Raw genomic sequence first — 21,046 nt, forward strand, 5'->3', positions numbered from 1 at the left:
ACCATACAGTAACATATAGGAAGACAGGCCCTGTGCAAATAAGCTTATGATCTAATTTAAAGAAAGTCTGAAATAATTAAAACTGGCTGGAATTAATACCATAAGAACTTAGTTGTAGGCTAGCTGAAATATACCTTTAAAAATTATCATTAAAGGTAAGTATACCTTTTTTACCTTAAAAAAAACAGGGAACAGAGTCAATTAACTGTATATCAGCTGCTAACTCATTCCATAAATAAGGAGCAACAAGAGAAAACACTTGAAGACCTGAAGCAGAAGAAAAAATACAAGCTTTGACATTGGGGTGGCCACTTGTGAATCAGCAAAAAGAGAGGGCATGCGTCACAAAAAAGAGGGCAAAAGAAGAGGCCTATTTGCATAAAATGTGCATATGCTGATTTATATGTATAGATGCAACTTATTTATTTGATTTGTACCATGCCTTTCTACCAAAAATGACATTCAAGGCAGTTTACAATCACTGATAAAAACAGCAATAAACAAATACATTAAAACACAAAAACAGCATCCAGCTCAGCAGCTGAATAGAGCATTCTTTGTCTGCCATTGGAAGAATAGTGGGGAGGGAACAAACCTTGCCAGGGAATGGCCACCAAGAAGTCCCCGTTTTGCATTGTCACCAAACATGCCTCTGAAGGTGGCGGTCTTGGAAAAAGGGCCTCTCCCAAAGATCCTAAGACCCAAGAAGGTTGTATGGGAGAAGGTGGTCTTTCAGGTAGCCTGGTCCCAAGCTGTAGAGAGCTTAATAGGTCATAACCAGCTTTGAATTCTTTGATTTCTTCCTGGAAACAGACCGGTAGCCAGTGAAGCTGCTGTAACAAGGAAGTCATGCAAATTTAGAAATAATAATTATAATTTAAGTAGAAATAGAGTACATCTCACAATAGTATAGAGCAAAGTGACCAGGTACTCCGTCTGCTGTCCAGGTGCTGTTGATGGGCAATTTCAAGGCCCCTGTTCCTCCTTCTGATATTTATTTATCTTTAAACTTGACTTGGACTGGGCAACCCTTCAAATAGAGGATGACTTCAAAATAGAGGACTGTCCTCTGACAACCCTTCAAATAGAACACTGTCCTGTATAAAAGAGGACACATGACCATCCTACATGAGGTCTCAAGGCCTTTCCTGGCCACTGTTTTAGAGCCACCCAACACTTTTTGTTTGTTTTTTAGGGTCAAGATATTTTCAACGTACCTGCAAAAGTGTTATGTATAAATGTGACAAACATGCATTTACAAACACAGATATTAAGAAGAGTACAGGCTGGCTGCGCATTTGGTGAACGTGAGCCTTCAGCCCTGCCCATCACTGACCCACTGCTTGAAGCTTCTTCAAAATTGAATTTAGTCCTCTGGCTGAAAAATTTTCCCCAGTCTAGTCTGAAAGGCAGGCTGGCCCTGATAGTAACAGAAACCATTTCAGAAAGGAGAAATATCCTTACTTTCTCTGACCTACATTACTAAAGTTAGTACAGTGGGCAAGGCCATTTATTGCTTGCAGTGCTGATCTTAAGAGTGGATTCTAATGGCAAACAGTGATAACCAGGAACTATTTGAGGGAAAAACAATGCCAGAGGTATTTAACTTAAGCTAGTTGATTGTTGATTAAATTCCTCCCCCTGCTGGAGTAGGGGGGAAAGGGCCTACGATTTTTTAAAAGTTGGTTAATCCTAATAAATAACATCAATTATATACTTAGAGTTGTTCTTGTTTATTAATACAAATAATTATTTAATAGCATTCTAAGGGCATATCTAGTTGATCACAGAGAGTGACAAGGAGGATAAAAATGATTTAGGATGACATCTTTGCACTAATGCACACAGTTCATCAGATCTGAAGACATCCTAGCTGATCAGCTAGGGTTTCCAAATGTTTTCATTGCCGTGCACAGAGGGGACCTCTCGGGGATGTATGACGCTCTTGATTCCAATCACCTTCTTTCTGCGGAATGGAAACTCTGCTGTGCTCAGAGAAAACATAACCCCTGGCCAATTTCTGCTTGTTAACACAGCTATTGTCGGCACCACACCCTTAATCCATCTATAGATATTCATGGCAGGTTAGTCATGTCATTGGTGTTATAAAGACTGTGTGTACAACTTCAAATTCCATAAGAGGGAGATGCAAATACCGTCCCAAGGAAACCAAAATTCTGCATTCAAAATGCACATTCAGGTCTGTTTGATTGTCTTGTGATTGTGGGCCGTTCATGCCGAAGAAAAGGCAAGGTATGCAGTAGGGCTGTGCACCGCCTCGTTACGAAGTCTGAATAACAAGGCGAAGCGAGCTGTTTTGGAGCAAAAGCCTCATGATACAGAGCAGTACCGAGGAGCCCCGGGGCGAAGCGCCCTCCCCTCCACGAAGCGCCTCCTCCGCCTCGTATATTCGTAGCTCTACTGAATGCCTCAGCAGTCCAGACAGGCTGTCTCCAAAATGTATCAACTTCTCAAGCTCACGTGGAGGGGCATGAGGAAGGAGGGAGGAAGGAAGGAAGGAAGGAAGGAAGGAGGGAGGGAGGGAGGGAGGGAGGGAGGGGGAAGGCAAGCGGAGTGGTGAGGCAGGAAGGCAAGCACAGGAGGAGGAGGGGGTGTGCTTTGGCAAATAGGAACCCTCAACCAGAACTGACACTAGCAGTCTCCAATCAGAGAGAGTGTTGGAGGAAGAGGCTATATACTTTGGCAAAAGGCTGTGTTCAGTCATTGCGCTAGCTGTGTCTTTGGGAAAGAGGGCTGGTGTGGGTAGCCCTGTGGGTACCCACAGTCATTTGTGGGTAGCCCACAAGTGATCGTTTGTGCATGTGTGTGCGTGTGCATTCCTAGGAGTTGTTCCTTCAATTTATTCAATGTTGATTGCCATTAGGCTTTCCTCAGAATTTAAATTAAAAGGAAACAGCTTGGTTGTACTGGGCACATTCCTTTCTCTCGCTCCTTGATCGTCCATCCCCATCGGGACAGTGTCTTTTGCAGCACCTCTTCCAGCCACTTTCTCCTATATCTTTGTACCTCCAACTCGTTTGTTATTGGTCTTTGATTAGATTCCATATTTTTTCAAACTAGCATAGCTTTTCCTTGCAAATTGCTGCCATGCTCCCCCTCCCCCACCATTCCTGTGTTTGTTTGTTTATCTTGATTTTGGACGCCGGAAAAGGTTGCATTTGTTGTGTAACGTCGAGCCTTACTTCTCCTTTCTCAGTTCTATTTTCTGGTTGTTTTTGTCAGTCAACTGTGTCTCTGTTAGATTTTTACAAACCCACTCTTATTTAGAATTTTAAAAACAAATATTGACTTTGGGGCATGTTCCCCCCCCCTTTAAGTCATATTCAAGCATTCAGGGTTTTTTCTTTCTAAATCCTTAAAGAATGACATATTATATCAGCCTATGTGTGTAGTGTTTGCGTCCTCCCACCCCGTGCTGAAGTGAACCATCTGTGTCTTCTCTGTGTTGATCCTCCCAAAACAGAGACTAAAGAAGGTGTTTTGTTTAATTTGGATTTGATTTGGCTGTTAACTAATTGCCTGTGCTATCACCCTGTATTTCTTGAAGTTATCCTGCCTTCTATAAAAGAACATGAAATATAAAACAATAAATTAAAGACACACATCTTTTACTTAGGTAGTTCTGCTTTTCTTTAGCTCTTGTGTGTCTGTGTCCATGTATGTGTGCGTGCTAAGTTGTAGGTCCACCAACACTATACATCCATATTTCAAGGCAACAAGACACATAGTATTTATATTAATTAATTTCTTATTCCAATAACAGTCCACTGTGTGGCAAAGCAATTCAGTGCAATATGAGGCATCTTTGGGGTGTTGGCAGGGGTAGAGGTGGGGAGAAGTTACAGCTTTTTGCTTTGGGAGTTTTCCTGGAAAATATCAAAATTCACCTGTGCCTAGCACACAAGCTGGTGGGACAGACTACCTGGGCTTTGGGAAGTGCAGTGCCCTGGAGGGGGGCTGGGAGAGGCCAAGGTGTCACGTACATGTGTGAAAACAGGGAGAAGTTACAGGTCTTTGCTATGGGAGTTTTCCTGGAAAAAAATCAAATTTCACCTGTGCCTAGCACACAAGCTGGGGGGCCAAAGTGCCTGGAATTTGGCAAGTGGGTTGCCCTCAAGGGGGGCTGGGAGGGGCCCAGGATTCACACACATCCATGGAAACAGGGAGAAGTTACAGGTCTTTGCTTTGGGAGTTTTCCTGGAAAAACCTCAAATTTCACCTGTGCCTAGCACACAAGCCAGTGGGCCAAAGCGCCTGGAATTTGGCAAGTGGGATGCCCTCAAGGGGGGCTGGGAGGGGCCCAGGTTTCACACACATCCATGGAAACAGGGAGAAGTTACAGGTCTTTGCTTTGGGAGTTTTCCTGGAAAAACCTCAAATTTCACCTGTGCCTCGCACACAAGCCAGTGGGCCAAAGCGCCTGGAATTTGGCAAGTGGGATGCCCTCAAGGGGGGCTGGGAGGGGCCCAGGTTTCACACACATCCATGGAAACAGGGAGAAGTTACAGATCTTTGCTTTGGGAGTTTTCCTGGAAAAACCTCAAATTTCACCTGTGCCTCGCACACAAGCCAGTGGGCCAAAGCACCTGGAATTTGGCAAGTGGGATGCCCTCAAGGGGGGCTGGGAGGGCCCAGGTTTCACACACATCCATGGAAACAGGGAGAAGTTACAGGTCTTTGGGAGTTTTCCTGGAAAAACCTCAAATTTCACCTGTGCCTAGCACACAAGCCAGTGGGCCAAAGTGCCTGGAATTTGGCAAGTGGGATGCCCTCAAGGGGGGCTGGGAGGGGCCCAGGTTTCACACACATCCATGGAAACAGGGAGAAGTTACAGGTCTTTGCTTTGGGAGTTTTCCTGGAAAAACCTCAAAATTCACCTGTGCCTAGCACACAAGCTGGTGGGCCAAACTGCCTGGGCTTTGGGGGTTGCAATGCCCTGGAGGGGGGCTGGGAGAGGCCAAGGTGTCACGTGTGTGTGTGTGTGTGTGTGTGTGTGTGTGTGTGTAAACAGGGAGAAGTTACAGCTCTTTGCTTTGGGAGTTTCTGTGGAAAACATCAGATTTCAACTCCGCCTAGCACAAAAACCGCTAAACTGTCTGAAATTTTGCAGGTGGCTTGGAGCATGGGGAGGTCCCCAAATTTCTTGCCAGTATCATAAAAACTAAAAAGGTTATGACCATTTGTGTTTTCCCATGCAAGTCAATGGGAAAATGCCCAAAACGCGCGATCCAGATCTCCAAATCTCGCTTGGGTTTTGGATCTGAGTCGGATCCAAAGGGGTCGGAATCAGTCCGAGGCAGATCGAGGTTGCTTTGGATGATCCAAAGCAGCATCCGAAGCGGATTGGGGGGTCCATGAACAGCCCTAGTATGCAGGTCTCTGAATATTTTTGTTTCTAGCTCCCATTTTTCAAAGACTTTAATAGAACTTCTCAAGTGCAAAGTGAAGCATATACAACAACAACAACAACAACAAAATGACACAGAAACAGAACAAGCTGAATGTGTATATGTGTGAGAATGAGGTTCTTATTGATATGTATGCATGTGTGAATGGGGTGTGTATACATACGCATGCATGGTTTGGTCCTGCCTACTTGGGTCCCACTGCCAATATGCACATGTTGACCACTTTCCCCTGAAGGAATGTGGACCCCTGGGGAAAAGGTTCCCTATCCCTGTCATAAAGAATAGTAATTTTGGTGCAAGGTAAACCTCTTTAGGAAAGGCATTCCATAGCTGGAGCATGCAGAATGCGTACAGTGAAAATGTGCTGCAAGTTTTAACTTTAAATCGCCTTCGAGTCTCTATTTGGGCCAAAAGGCAACTCATACATTTACAAATTAAAGAAATACATAAAAATAATCACTGTACCTAAGTAACTAAGGCTGCAGCCCTGTATACACTTACCTGGAAGTAAGCTCCATTCAACTCAATGGGACCTACGTTCAGGTAGTCATGTATAGGAATTGTGCAGTTTGATTATTTTTCATCCAATATGCATCCTTTTGCACTTAAAGCTCAGTCCTAATCTTCCTCTCTGTCTCTCTCCGCCCCTCCCTCCCCCACTCCCCCCATTCGTAGAGGATTGGGAGTTGAGAGCAAACCAGAATTGCAACGTGTCCTGGAGCACCGACGACGAAACCAGCTGATAAGGCAGAGGAAAGAAGAAGAAGAGGCAAAGAAATTAAAATCTCCATTTGAGCAAGAGCTCTTGAAGAGGCAACAGAGGCTGGATCAGGTGGAAAACAATTCTGAAGTCTATTATATTAAACTGATTTAAACACACACAGAGATCAATCTAGTAGAAAGAGTGTGTTTATAATGCACTTACTATTAGCCATCCTATGGTGTTATTTGGCACACAAATGACTTTTCACTTTATTCCCCACACAGACTTATGCAGGGCTCTATACCTGAACAGGGTTTGCAATCAGGGTGAACTACGAGCAACCCCAGCAGGGCCCACCCAAGACATTTTGCTGCCTGAAGCAACAGGGAAGATGGCGTTCCCTCCCTCATTTCATGTAGAGAAGCTGACTGGGCTGGTTGTTGAATCTTAATCCATTTGGTGGTACAGCAGGAAAAAAGGGGTCATTCAGCCCGAATTTTGGTATCAAATTCAGTGGTGCGGGGGGGGGGCAGCCCCCAGTGGGTTCCAGGGGGGAATTGTGCCCCAGATGTCACCCACCCCTGCCTTAAAGGAACATGTTCTCAGAGACAACAAAAGGCACCCTTAAGGAACTACAAGTCACCACTATCTTGGGAGTGCATTTAATACCCAAAGAAAGCCATATCTTTCTGACTCTAGAACATCCTGAGGATGCCCATTTGAAGTGTTCACAGTATACTTCCAGTGAATTATATTACAGCTTTTTAGTGACCAGGCGTAAACACAGCAAAGGGAAATGCAGGGATTCCATGAGAGTTACCAGTTTCTGCAGGCCTTGCAAATAATCATTTGTTGCATGGGAGTTGGACACTTTCCTTCAAAGAAGTACATCTATTATTTTTGAAATACTGCATTTCCCCCAAATTCAAACTGGAATATATTTTTGCTGGGGAACTTTTTCCCCAGCCCAGGTACTAGGACCATTAGTGTTTGGAGTACTGTCTGGGATGGGATCATGCATACATCCTCTTCACTTACTGGATAGTACGAGGGCTGGTGCCAAGGGTAGGTATGGTTGGGCACCTGCCAAGGCCCACATCCCAGCAGGGCCCCACTGACAAGAGCTTTTCTGGAGTTGCCGCTCCTCTTCGCCATGGCAACCTGCTTGTTCACCTGCCTCTCGCTCTGGCCCAGACAACCGTGGTGGTGAGAAGGAGGATGAGCAGATGTCACACTGCCTACTTGCTCCCTGGCTCTCTGCCTGTCAAGCAAGAAAGTGGTAGCAACTATAAGGAAGAGGTGCAGGAGCAACAGGAGCTGGTGACAATGGCAGAGAGAAGGTAGACTCACTGAGGGAGGGGCTTTGGCCAAGGGCCCTCAAAAACCCAGAGCTGGCACTGGATAGTGCTCATGACATTAGTAATGATGAAGAGCCTTGTAGGTTCTGCTCAAACCCACATCATGTTGTGACCCCAACACCACCACACATGTGGATGGGATATGCCTGCAGGCTGATAATATCTTGCCTATAAGCGATGCCTGAGGAAGCCTCTTGTCAGTTCTTTCCATCACCACCACCTCTGTTAGTTAGATTTGCCATAGGACTTTCGTCAGGCTGGCCGCTAAGATGCCAGTGCTTTGCCTTGGAATGAGTCAGTTTCCATTCTTAAGCACATTCACTTATACACTAATTGGCTGGGAATAGTGGAAGTCATAGTACAACACACCTGGAGGGCCCAGGTTGGAGAAAGCTGAACTAAGCACTTCCCTTCTTGTTGTGCTTGGTAGCATATCAGCCTCTTTTTTTCAAAAAGGAGGGAAGCAGCACAGCTGCTCCCCCTCCTGCCACTGTCACCACCACCCACTGACATAGGATGCCACCTCACCAGGAAAAATACCAGCTTGGCCTACTCCTGTGTCTTCCTTGTATGTATGTATGTATGTATTTACTCACTCCTGTGTTAAAAGCAACTTGATCTGCAGAAATCATCAGGAGACACTTTTCATGGCATGGAGATCGACATTATCAGCTGCTAATAATGTTTGCAAATCAAGCTGCTGTTAAAGCCATAGGAGCAATGCCCAGTCAAAAAAAAAAAGTTGGTAACCCTAGCACTCAGATTACAGAGGAGCAAGAGTGGCTCAGTTACCCTATCTTTTGCAACAGCCCCCCTATTAGGCAAGAGGGGGCACGATTTGGCTAAAACTGGAAGAAGTCAGGGGGTTGGGTGTGTGAATTCCATTAGAGACCCCCTCACTTTCCTTCAGAATTCAAACACAGGGCAATCCCACTCCCCAGCTCATGTCTAGGTATTGTGTGCTATTACTTTTATGCGAGACTTGCAGCAATATCTCGCAAGCTACCAACTGATGATCTGGATAAACCCTTTACAACCCATGGTCTGCCATCTGTAATATGATTGCAGCCACAGGATTCCTAAAGTTCTGACCTAAGCACCTGAGTAGCTGCATTTTCTGACATTGCTTAATCCCCAATCTTATGCTATTTACAAGCTCTTAAATCCCATTGAAGTCACTGAGAACTCTAAGCTTGTAAACAGTTTCAGGATTTCAGGTTTTCAGTCTGCTGGACAGAATAGGTAAGGAGGCAACCACACTGTTGCCCATTATGCTCTTACTGGATAAAGATGTTAATTAAACTTTTTGCTAAACCTCTGCACACATCTCCTGAAGACACAATTATTATCAGCATGTTGCCACATTTGTTCATTCTTGTTTCCATTAATATAGGTAGATTCCTTCTCTCATGCTACCTAATTGCAGACACTTCCAAACAATGCAAGACAAGTCAAGGTGAATTGAATGCAGTTAAGCTGCAGTTAAGCTCCTTCATTAGAAGACATACCTCCAGACCATGTAAACCAAACGCTCTCATCCCTAGGAGTTTAATTACGAGGTTCTTAATTTTTTTCTTTTCTTTTTAAGCCTAATTATACTGATTATTAATTATCGTTGTCTAAACTCAACCTAATTTTTGTCATTTCCTAAATGGGATCAAAGCATTAGCAAGACAGGCAAATACAGGATCCAGATATCTTTTTGCTAAGACCATTGAGTGGCTGCTTTTCATTTTAAAAAGAATGTGTGATACAAGATGGTACAAGAGCGAGACTTCAATGAGGGGAGCTCCAAATGCAATTCTTCCAATTTGCACTCAGAGACTAGGTTCACACAGTGAAGCAACCCATGGTTTGTTAACCATGAATTTGGGAGCAAGTGGGAGTGAATGAGCGTGCTGGCTTCTGACTACTCGCCTGTTTCCAGGTCACTAAACAATGCAGGGATGCTCCACCCCTGGGTTGTTCTCCATGACATCCAAACCTGGAACTCTGAGTTGCTATTGGAGAAACTGCCCAGAGTTATAACCCATAAAGTTATAACCATGATTTATAACCATAAATTATAATGCATAATTTTTGTTAACTGCCCAAAGAGCTTCGGCTATGGGGCGGTACAGAAATACAATAAATGGTTGAATGAAGTAGAGTACTGAGGAGACTGAAAATGAAGGCAGACAAGCAACTCTAAACCACGGTTTGCCAGTCATGTCTTTGGAAGCTCAAAGGATGATTTGGGTTTTCAACTGAATAACAGTTGGTTTGGGGTGATGTCCAAACTGAGCCACTTAAAGCCAACCACAGATGTGCCTTCCAAGTGACATGTCACATAACCCATGTTAATCTCCCAGAAAAGTGTTGGTCTCTTCCATTTTCGGTAGCAAACTCAATTTTGTTAGAATTTCAACAATACCTGAAAATGTGTCTATTATCTCCTGCCTTTCTTCCATTAGTTGGAAAAGGAACATGAGAAGCAAGAAGACAACGCACCAGAATTTATTAAAGTCAAAGAAAACCTGAGGAGGACATCAACACTCACTGGGCCAGAGAAAGTTGCATAGCAGGCATCAGCTGAGACCAAAGTAGAGGAGGATCTTCTGCTTGCTTGAATACCTACGTGCTGACATCTTTGTAAAATGGTGGACATTCACAGTTATGTCTTTGGGGGCTCCTTACTGTTTATTCATGCTTGCTCCAGTAGAAATTCCAGCGGGGGCATTTTCACATCTGGGAAAGAACAATAGCAAAAAAAAGAAAAAGTGTGGTGTCTTATTAGAAGGAGTACTTGGATGAGAAAACAATGAGGGAGAGTGGAATAATAATGACCTCGCCTCCCGCTCAAGGTTTGGGACGATGTTAGTGCCCCTTCTCATCACTCATTATTAACCCTTGGCTAACCTCTTGAGATTCAGCGTGTGCTTGGGACAGAAGCACTTGTGGAGCGGGAGATGTTGCATGAAGAGGAGGAGGTGGTTAAACGCCAGGATTTCAAGCAGCTAAATAACACAGCGTTTCTGCTGCTGGTATCAAAATGTCTAGAGCAGCTAAGAGAACTCTTGGAGGAGCTTGTTGGAAAACCAGAGGGGAAGGCAAGAAGGGAAGATTCCAACAGCAGGGCAAGTGCTAGCCAAGTTTTAGAGCACGTCCGTCTATGCTTGCATGATTTGTGCTTTATCTAAGCAACACCGCCCAGCAAAAACAATTGCATCAATAGAACACTGGGAGGTGTGGAAAATGCATATTGTGTCTCTTTGTTTAACATTAGGATGTGATGGTGTTGTGCTGGGTTCAGTCATAAAATAGCATTGAGGGTTTCCCTTTGCAACACAGAATCCTCTAGCTGCCTGGCCAGGTTGCTATGAAAAGAGCACAGTGGCTTATGCCATGTTCCCAAATTGTACACAAACTTTTTTCAACCCCTGGACTCTGAAATGAGAAGCAGGGATAAAGTGAGCATAATCCAGAAGGAACCATTAGGAGTTGGTGGAAGGTAGAAGAAAACATACCTACTGAATGTTGTGCTGATGCAAAATAGCACCGAGAGAAGGGATGATGGATATTGGCAAGGCCAGGATTGCTAAAAGGAACCAGACTTTGTACAGCTCTTCCATCTTTTCCTCCTTAGTGGCCATTCTGTGGAAAGAAAAAAGATGGACGGAGCAGCGGGAAAACACAGGAGGTAACAAGATGAAGACAATGATATCTGGACCCCCCATTAAGTTCCATGGATGAGGCAGGGTAATTGTATGATAAAACCTTCATCTGGAAGCACCCCAAGAGAAAAGCGAGGCGGTGGAGTAGGCAATGCATGTAGAGGCAAAGAGACAAGAACAAAGGCTGTTTTGACAATAGAGCCACCTAGTCATGCTGAGCCATTGCTGTTATGTGCAATTAGCAGGAAGTAGAATTAAAACAAAGGTTCCACACAGCACTAATAGCACTATACAGTGCTATATTGGGCAGCAATGCCCTTTCCCTTGGCCAAGATCCACTTGTAGTGTTTACTCACAACTAAATCCCTTTCAGCAAAAGCATTAGCAAATTCAACTAAAAGTTAATAACTTGCAAGTTATTGCTTCCTGTTTGCCCTCTCTGGGGGATTACTAATAAATTGACCTGTTATTAACCCCTTGAATAGGCTCCCCAAATTTCCCTAATGTTAGTTTCTGTACCCACAGGGGAGCTGGGAAGGTTTTCATTACTGGACTGCAATTGTGTTTTATTACTGAATAATTGCCACAAATCAGGTCTAGGAAAAAACATCAGGTGACAACACAGAAGAAGCTGGAACACAGTGGGCTGTCTGCGTGCTCCATAATAAGTGAGTGCTCAAAGCATGGCAATTCCAAAAAAGGGCTAGTCTCAGGGCCGCCATCAAGGCCAGGCAAGGCCGGGCACCTGCTGAGGACCCACACCCCAGCAAGGCCCCACTGACAAGATCCCCCTGGAGTTGCGCCTCCTGTTCACCATGGCAACTTGCTTGTTCACCTGCCTCTTGCTGTGGCCCAGACAAAGGTGGTGGTGAGAAGGAGGAGCAGCAGATGCCGCTAACTACCTACTTACTGGCTCTCTGCCTTCAAGCAACCAAGTAGCAGCAATGATGAGAACAGAGGATGAGGCAATAGCAGGCAGCCGGTGACAAGGGCAGTGAGGAGGCAGAGGCACTGAGGGAGGGGGGCCTGTTGAAGGTGTTGTGCTCAAGGGCCCTCAGAACCTGGAGCCAGCACTGGCTGGTGTGCAAGCAGCAAAAGAGGTGTAAAGAAGAGGGGCAAGAAGCAATGCCAGGTGTCGAAGTGTTGCCTGTGGCCTCAAAAGGCCCTGCATCCCTCTCTTGGATTTTTAAACAAACACATCCCGTAATCACCAGATACTTTAAAAACAACAATAATGATCAATTAAATCTGAGGATTATTTGTATGTTATGTTCAGATGACATAGGCGTACTCCTGGTGGTCATTCTTATGTCAACAATCCTTTCAAAATGTGATGTAATGGCTCATTAAAAAGCTAGCCAAGGGGGTATGACTGGGTGGGTCCAGGGAGTGATAAATGCCTCCCTACAGGAAGGGGTGGTCCCTGCTGTCCTTAAGGAGGCAGTAGTGCGGCCCCTCCTGAAGAAGCCCACTCTGGACCCAACCGTATTAGACAACTACCGCCCAGTCGCAAACACCCCTTTTCTAGGGAAGATACTTGAGATGGTTGTGGCAGACCAACTGCAGGCGCTCTTGGAGGATACTGATTATCTAGACCCATTTCAATCTGGGTTTCGTCCTGGCTACGGGACTGAATCAGCCTTGGTCGCCCTGATGGATGACCTTTATCGAGAGAGGGACAGGGGGAGTGCAACCCTGTTAATTCTGCTTGATCTCTCATCGGCTTTTGATACCATCGATCATGGTATCCTCCTGGGTCGACTCCATGGAATGGGTATTGGAAGCACAGTGTTACAGTGGCTCTGGTCCTACCTATGGGGCCGATTTCAGAGAGTAACATTGGGTGACTATTCCTCGGCCCCTTGGCAATTGAGCTGTGGGGTGCCGCAGGGTACCATCTTGTCCCCAGTGTTGTTTAACACCTATATGAAGCCGCTGGGAGCGGTCATTAGGGGATTTGGAGCTAAATGCCATCAGTATGCTGATGACACACAGCTCTATCTCCCTGCGACATCTGAATCAGGAGAGGCTGTTGAAGTCCTGAATCAGTGCCTAGACTCAGCAATGGGCTGGATGAAGGCCAATAAACTGAAGCTGAATCCTGGCAAGACAGAAGCCCTGTGGGTGAGTGGTTCCCGGGTCCGGGAGATAGGCTCATTGCCTGTTCTGGATGGGGTTGCACTCCCCATCCAGAAGACAGTGGCAGACAGTGATGCCGTCATGTCACAACTATGGGGTAGGAATCCAAAGCCCACTCAGCCAAATGAGCTGGAGGGCCCCCAAATGCAACAGGGCGGGCAGGTGAAGTAACACATATTGCCATCTAAAGAGCCCCCTCCCATAAGACCATTAAGTCCAGAGTCTAAAATCACGGAACTGCACCATTGGTGGCAAATCGTGGTGCAGCCAATGATCGTTTGAGTTTATTCATTATATTTGTTTACCATGATGAGGTTCTGTTTACATATTTTGGGGTCATCGTGAGTTATGTCTGTGGCAGACATACCGGTAGATGGAACACTGGTTCAGCTGTCAGCCTTAGCCCTCCTCGCCATGTTTCAGGCTAGCCCCCCTGCCATTTTCTTTTTAACTTTTAAAGCATGCATGTTTATAGGCTCATCCTTCACCTTTTTAAAAAGAAACCCAATATATATATATGGGGAAGGGGAGGGGGAGGTGTGTTTCCTACATCACAGGCTATGGGCAATAGGTGCTCTCCAAAGGTGCACCTTTCCCTTTCAAGCCACATTAAAAATGTGCACAACTATTTTTGAAGCGCTAACCTTGGGCTAGAGGACGTATAGACCGAAACAGATGTGATTAGGGTGATTTGTGATTGGATCTCCATCCTGAGGGAAGCAGATTTTGGCTAAACTTTAGAAGAAACTTCTTAACAATGAGAGCTGTTCAGCAGTGGAAAAACAGCCTTGGAAGGTTGTGGGTTCTCCTTCATTGGAGATATTTAAGCAGAGGCTGGATGGCCATCTGTCATGGATGCTGTAGCTGTACCCTGCAGTGCAGAGCCTGCACTGAGTAAGGGGTGGACTAGATGATCTCCAAGGAACCTTCCAATTCTATAGTTCTGTCTATCTAGTGTTAAAGCAGCCATAGACATCTTTTGACTTCAACCCTTTTGCTCCCTTCACCCAATCTGTATACCCACTCCAATCTGCTATTAGCCAATTTGAGATACCTGTGTTGTGTTTTTATTCATTCCACCCCACCCCCAGCAAGCCTAAAAACCTTGAGGAAAAGCATTTAGACTGGGGAAATGGCAGGGGAGAAAATTAAGCAACTCCCTCCCTAAATGTAGTTGCTCCAATCAAAATTTTTAACAATGCTCTAAACTTTTTTTAAAAGAAAGTCTGAATATTACTAAGGGTATTTCCAGACAGATGGCACCAAGCTACCAATCCGAAGACATCATGCAGCTGTTGTGTCTTTTCCTCCTTAACAGATTTTTTCGTGGAAAAAAATATGGAAAAACCTGTAGGAAAACACAGGTGGAAAATGGCAATATCTGGACCTCTCTTAAAATTCTATGAAAGAGGCAGGGAGACTGCATGATTAAAGCCTCATCCAAAAATCCCTAGAGTCATAGATCTCCCACATTATGCCTGTTTTTTTAAGATTCTGCAACTGTTTGCAAGGCAGCAAAATTGCCTCTATTAATCCCAAGTAGCTAGGACACTTTGGTTTAAACCTCCCCTACCCATGTGCCGTTGTCCCAGTCCAGATCAGGATCCCACACACTTGCGTGTAAATAAAAAAGAGAGGTAAGCTGCATGGTACTGGTTGTATCCAATGGTATCGTTCCATTGACGGAAGCAGTTCTGTCAGTGGAAGCAGGAGGGGGTATTTCCCCTTTCCCGAAGGCCCCTGCACACTCTCAAAATCTACTCTGGAGGGCTGGGAAACCCTTTGGAGCAGATTTTCAGGCAGCTCAGAGGACTGCAGGGGGGAGGAGAGAGGGAGGAAGTCTCATCACACGAGCGGACTTCCACTAGCTTGACATTGGGTTTATCTCTATGATTAACATAATTGACCCGGTTCACATAATCACTACAGCTGAAACAAGCCACTGTCACTTGCTGCAGCCACCTGAATTACCCACAGTGATGCAGCTTGCCATGACATCCCAACCTGGGCAGAGTGGCTTGTGGACAGCAACCCTCAAATCATAGAATAATAGAATAGTAGGGTTGGAAGAGGCCTACAAGGCCATTGAGTCCAACCCCCCTGCTCAGTGCAGGAATCCAAGTCAGAGCATCCCTGACAGATGGCTGTCCAGCCTCGTCTTGAATGCCCCCAGTATGGGAGAGCCCACTACCTTCCTAGGTAATAGGTTCCATTGTCGTATTGCTCTAACAATCAGGACGTTTTTCCTGATGTTCAGCCGGAATCTGGCTTCCTGTCACTTGAGCCCATTATTCCATGTCCTGCACTCTGGGATGATCGAGAAGAGATCCTGGCCTTCCTCTCTGTGAGGAAGACCGGTGAGGAAGATCTGTGTACTCTTTCAAGTACTTGAAGAGCGCGATCATATCTCCCCTCAGTCTTCTCAAGGCTAAACATGCCCAGTTCTTTCAGTCTCTCTTCACAGAGCTTTGTTTCCAGTCCCCTGATCATCTTTGTTGCCCTCCTCTGAACCCTCTCCAGCTTGTCTGCATCCTTCTTAAAATGTGGTGCCCAGAACTGGACACAGTACTCCAGATGAGGCCTAACCAGTGCTGAGTAGAGGGGAACTAGTACTTCCTGGGATTTGGAAGCTATGCTTCTATGAATGCAGCCCAAAATAGCATTGACCTTTTTTGCAGCCACATGACATTGTTGGCTCATATTCAGCTTGTGATCGACAACAATTCCAAGATCCTTCTTGCTGGTAGTGTTGTTGAGCCACGTATTCCCCCATCTTGTAACTGTGCATTTGGTTTCTTTTTCCTAGGTGCAGAACTTGGCATTTATCCCTATTAAATGTCATTCTGTTGTTTTCTGCCCAGCGCTCCAGTCTATCAAGATCACTTTGAATTTTGTTTCTGTCTTCCAAAGTATTAGCTATCCCGCCCAATTTTGTGTCATCTGCAAATTTGGTCAGCATTCCCTGTACCTCCTCCTCCAAGTCATTAATAAAAATGTGGAAGAGCACTGGGCCCGTGCTCTTCAAATAACTCAACAGTCCATGGGTTATTGTTTCAACTGCAGTGATCATGCAAACCAAGCCACTGTGTAGTTTGACCCTCAGATTCAGGGCTGGGAAAGATCCCTTCCTGAGAGCCACTGCCATTTGGAGCCTTTCTACATGAAGCTTTTATTGTGCGCTAATGATTCCTCACTCATGGTAGTTTGCAGGTCCTTTACATGACCTCCTCCTCCTCCAGAGCTTCTCCCATGCTTTGCAACCATTATCACGGGTTTTTTTCCCAATGAGGGAAGTCTAGTATCTTTCTCAATGGCGTTATAGAAGCCTGGTGTATTTCCCCATGGCTGGCTGGGGAATGCTGAGAGTTGTGGAACTTTTTTTTCTGTCTAAACATGCATAGGATTGTGCCCTCAGACTATTAGTTCATAGTCTGAGGGGATGAAAAAGCCCCCACCCCGCCGCCATGCACACACACATTGTATGGAAGGCTCCATGTAGTTCTGGTATTCAAAATATATTCCTGGGCTAAGAATTCTTAAAATGCTAAGGGCCAAACTATACATTCTGCTAATCACATAGTTCAGCCTATTTTTATTTACTTTTGTGTAAGCACGTGCAGTCCTGATCTGGATTGGGACCATGGCACTTCAGGAGAGGAGGGTTTATGCTTCCTCCCCCAACCATCCCCCCCCCCCGAATGTCACACACCCTACACTGGGGAGGGTTAAAAATGGGGGGAAGTATCCATTGGAATCAATTGAGACATTTTTAAACCCCAAATTTCATGGGGGTGGGGAAACAGGGAGGGAAGCTTAAACCCCCCTCTCCTGAAGTGTCATGGTCCCAATTTGGATCGGGACTGCACGTGCTTACACAAAAGTAAAGAAAAATAGGCTAAACTACAGCAACACGATTAGGAGAAATATTGCTCCACCTTCTTACAACCCCTGTTGTCTGGAGTGAGAGGCAGGTGAACACACTGACTGCAATGTTGAAGAGGAGCAGCAACTCCAGGGGGTGCTTTTCAATAGCTCCCCACTGGGATGGGGGCCCTCAGCAGGTGCCCAACCATGCCTACCTTTGATGCCACTCCTGGTCCACTGACTCTGAGCATGCTGACATCCTTCTTGGGTGATGTTTAAACAGCTTCTGTTGATTTTGTGTAACAGTTTGACCCTGGCAGAATTCAGGCTATATGGAAGTACCCTACAAATTGTGCTTCCAGAGTGTGTCTTGCTTTCCCTTGAAAATGCTTATGATTACGCAAAAAAAAAACCTCATTCCTTTCCTGACTTACATACTGTCTCTCTCTCTGTATAGTGATATTTGTGTATCTGCTGTATGTATATTATCTCAAGTACTCACATACAACTTAACTGTCAACATTGCTTTCTGGAAGGGGTGATTTATTAATAAATGAATCAGTGAGTAATTGCATATTTTGCTATAACTGAATATATTCTTTGAATGAAAGCAGACAGCAGCCAAATAAACTTATTTCAATTTTTTTTTATGGTGGTGGTGGTGGTGGTGATGTTTGAAGAATGGCTGATCTTTTAAAGATATGCCTTCAGGCTTCTGAAGAACATTGCTGATGCTTTCTTTGGTCCAGGTGACCTCCATATTGTTGCTGGTGGTTGCAAGATGAGGAGCTGTTGCTCGGACCCATCTAACTGTGACAGCACAGATCAGGGAATGTTTTCATTGGAGTCCTCTAGTTCATGATTTCTCAGGTGGGGCCATTCTGGTCATATATGGCCATCATTCATGCAGGTAAACAAGGGAGCAGATGAGAACAAATGAGAAGGGGGAAGGGAAGGAGAGAGAGAATTCCTCATGGGCATTCACATACCCTCTCTGGAAAGATGCCAAGTTGAGGCAAACAGCTGCCCTCAAGACTTTGGTAAGGCAAATTTCTCTCTGGTGGACACTTCAGGACCAGGATAGCAATATTTTGTAACCACTTCCAAGCCCCCAGCTCTGCAAAGAATTTACAATGCAATGCCATGTAGAGCTTTCAGGTCATTAGGTGGAAATCTTGAAATGTATGATAGCCATGTATTTAAAAAACAAAAAACACCCTATCACATTTCCAGGGTGTGGTGTGAGCACACCCTCGCAGAAGCTGCCTGGGTCTGGTCAGCGGCTAGATGGGGAACCCCATGTATTTCACCATCTTACTTTCTTCGATGGATGAAAGGTAGGATAAATATAATGTAATAAAAATAATGACAATAATCTTTGAATTAAGCATAATCTCCAAGAGATTAATCCCGTGGTCTGATCCAGCATGGCTCTTCTTATTCACTTCTTCCATGTTAATTTTGAAGGGGAAATCCTTTGATCTCTCTTGCCTCTGATTCACAATATTCCCCTGTTGCTAAGATTCTTAATTACTGGAGATCCCATGAAAATCTGACAGTTTAGACAATCCTTGTTTCATCCTGCCTGGTTTCATAGCAATAATTTGGCAATGATACCAATATCCTCTCCCTTGGAGCCTCTTCTGCTACTGAAGGGGACGAGAGCATCTGTTCCTAGAATAGTGGCTCTTTCAATATTCCCAGCTTGCCTCAGAACTAATCTATGGATGCATGGAGCCGCTTTATAACAAATCAGTCTATTGGTCCATCAGTCTATTGGTCCATCCAGCCCAGTATTATCTAGTTTGTCAGGCAGTCACTCTCCAGGGTCCTTGGCACAGGGCTTTCCCATGACCTAGTACCTGCCCAATGTTCAATCCAGGGACTGAATATTGGGAGCAAAGCACATGCTCTATCATGGCTGTTCCCCGAACGTGCAGCCAGTGGCTCAGATTTCAGTGGGGCTGTGAATCTATTCTGGGTTTCAGCCAGAACTCTAGAGGAGCTATCCAAGGTGCTGAACCCATTTTGTGGCTAGGGTTCAGCACTTTGGATAACTCCTTTAGAGTTCTGGCTGGTTCTGGATGAAATCCAGAGTGGATTCACTGCCTGCATCCCTGATTTGCAACATTCAACCCTCTTTCAATTGTTTGTATTAGCTTGGCTTTTTCACATTTATTCTTTTAAAGTGTCTAGATCTGCCCACCCCCAAGAGTTGGTTGCAGCACACAGGTCTGACCATCCTTAGGTCAGATTGTGATCCCCTTGGGAGACCCAACCAAGGACTTGAAGGACCATCCTCTAGAGCAGGCTTCTCCCAATTTGGTGCCCTCTAGTTGGACCATGTTGACTGGGGATGATGGGAGTTGTGGTCCAACACACCTGGAGGGGGCCAGGCTGGGGGGAGGGGAGGCTGCCCTACAACAAACAAGTAAGCAACCCACGTCTGTGGTCCAAAAAGCAATGGGCTCAATTATGAATGGGAATGGGCTGGATTTAAATCAAAGAACCCAGCACAGAGATGTGGCAGAACTGCCTAACCATAGCTGAAGCTGATTGGAAGGAGGCAAAGCCAGAGCAGCAAATCATGCAGAGGCACAATGAGCAGCATCCTTAGTGAACAGCTACTTTGGTCTTATAGGTGCCTCAATTATTTAATTGATCCATTTCTCTTGGCATGCTAGCTGTTCTCTTTTAAGGCCTGATGCACAAATTTGGGAGTTTCTGCTTTAGATCTTTGGAACCTCTGCTTTTATCTGAGCAGAGATCCGTATTCCTTGTTTCCTGCTTGTGCCCTGAGAACAACAAAGGGGTCATAGGAAATGGATGGGCTGTCTACCTTACCTCTCTTGTATCAGCCTTTCGTTACTGGGCCCAGAGATATAAGTATGTCACTGAAATAATCACATATGCATCCCTTATTTACCCCTGCCTCGACTCCACTCCCTCTGTTTGTTTCTCCTGTGTTTGATTTCAAATTGTAAGCCCCCCAGGGCAGGGACCTGCCCTCTTGTACACTGTAAAGTGCTATGCACAATGATGATACTATATATATAAATAGTTTAATACCCAGGATCCACAGATCACAGCCTCAGGTGTATAGTTTCACAACATGGGGGTGCTTTTATACCATCTTTGGAAGTACAGCACTTTCTCTAGCTGTACATACAGATAGAAAGCTCTGTATACGAGTATGCACAAAGTCACCCACAGTATTGATCCTGAGATGGCCGTTCTTTCTGCTCTGAAAAGTGGGGCATAGACAGCCATTTGGCCTGTGTAAATTATACATTGATCATCATCTCTGGAAACTATAATTTCTGTATCAGCTTTGGGGTTCAGAGAAGGAAAAAACTGTGTTCAGGTTAATTGAAAGGACACCTGGAACATGTTTCCAGGAAACTCATTAAAGGAGGTATCTTAACCTACACATCAGTGTTTATGCGGGTGGCGGGGGGGGGGGATGCTCACTTTGAGATTTAAAGACACTCAAAAGCTATTTAAGGCCACAATCTTATATATCAGCCTTCTCCAACCTGGTGCCCTCCAGCTGTGTTGAAGTCAAACTACAACTCCCATCATCCCCAGCCAGCATGGCCAACACATAGTTCATCACAGCTGGAGAGTACCAGCTTGGGAAATGCTTCTACACACTGGAGCTTGGCTAAGAAAAAAAAAAATCTTTCATGTGTTTTTCTCCTAGCTGAAGAGAGAAAAAAACTGGGGAACATTTGAAGGGGATAATCAATGAACAGGGGAAGGGGAAGGGACCCCACTCCCACCTGCCAATACTCTCTTGCAAATGTGGGAGTGTTACAAGGCAAAGACAGGATTCAGAAGGAAACCTGTGTTTCCCACATGTGATCTAGGTTGACCTGGCTCAGCCTCGGGGTCACCCTG

At 45.1% G+C, this 21,046-nt stretch overlaps 1 protein-coding gene across 9 annotated transcripts in view; it reads left to right on the top strand.

The window, feature by feature from the left end:
• FAM107A (family with sequence similarity 107 member A) overlaps positions 1–17,795 on the top strand; it is a 100,989-nt gene extending 83,194 nt beyond the window's left edge. For 3 of the 9 annotated variants that reach the window (XM_084840514.1, XM_084840516.1, XM_084840519.1), the window contains 3 exons: positions 6,105–6,261; positions 9,944–11,857; positions 17,344–17,795. In XM_084840514.1, coding sequence (XP_084696640.1) covers positions 6,105–6,261; positions 9,944–10,051 — 265 coding nt within the window. In that variant the 3' untranslated portion in view covers positions 10,052–11,857; positions 17,344–17,795. Of the gene's footprint in view, positions 1–6,104; positions 6,262–8,883; positions 11,858–17,253 lie in introns of those variants that run through there. The other 6 variants (XM_084840515.1, XM_084840518.1, XM_084840517.1 and 3 more) reach the window with 5 other exon arrangements.
• Positions 17,796–21,046: the final 3,251 nt, after the last annotated feature.

The sequence above is a fragment of the Heloderma suspectum genome, chromosome 2 (genome assembly GCF_057233095.1).
Source record: "Heloderma suspectum isolate Gila_16-S chromosome 2, 16-S_ref, whole genome shotgun sequence".
NCBI classification, from domain to species: domain Eukaryota; kingdom Metazoa; phylum Chordata; class Lepidosauria; order Squamata; family Helodermatidae; genus Heloderma; species Heloderma suspectum.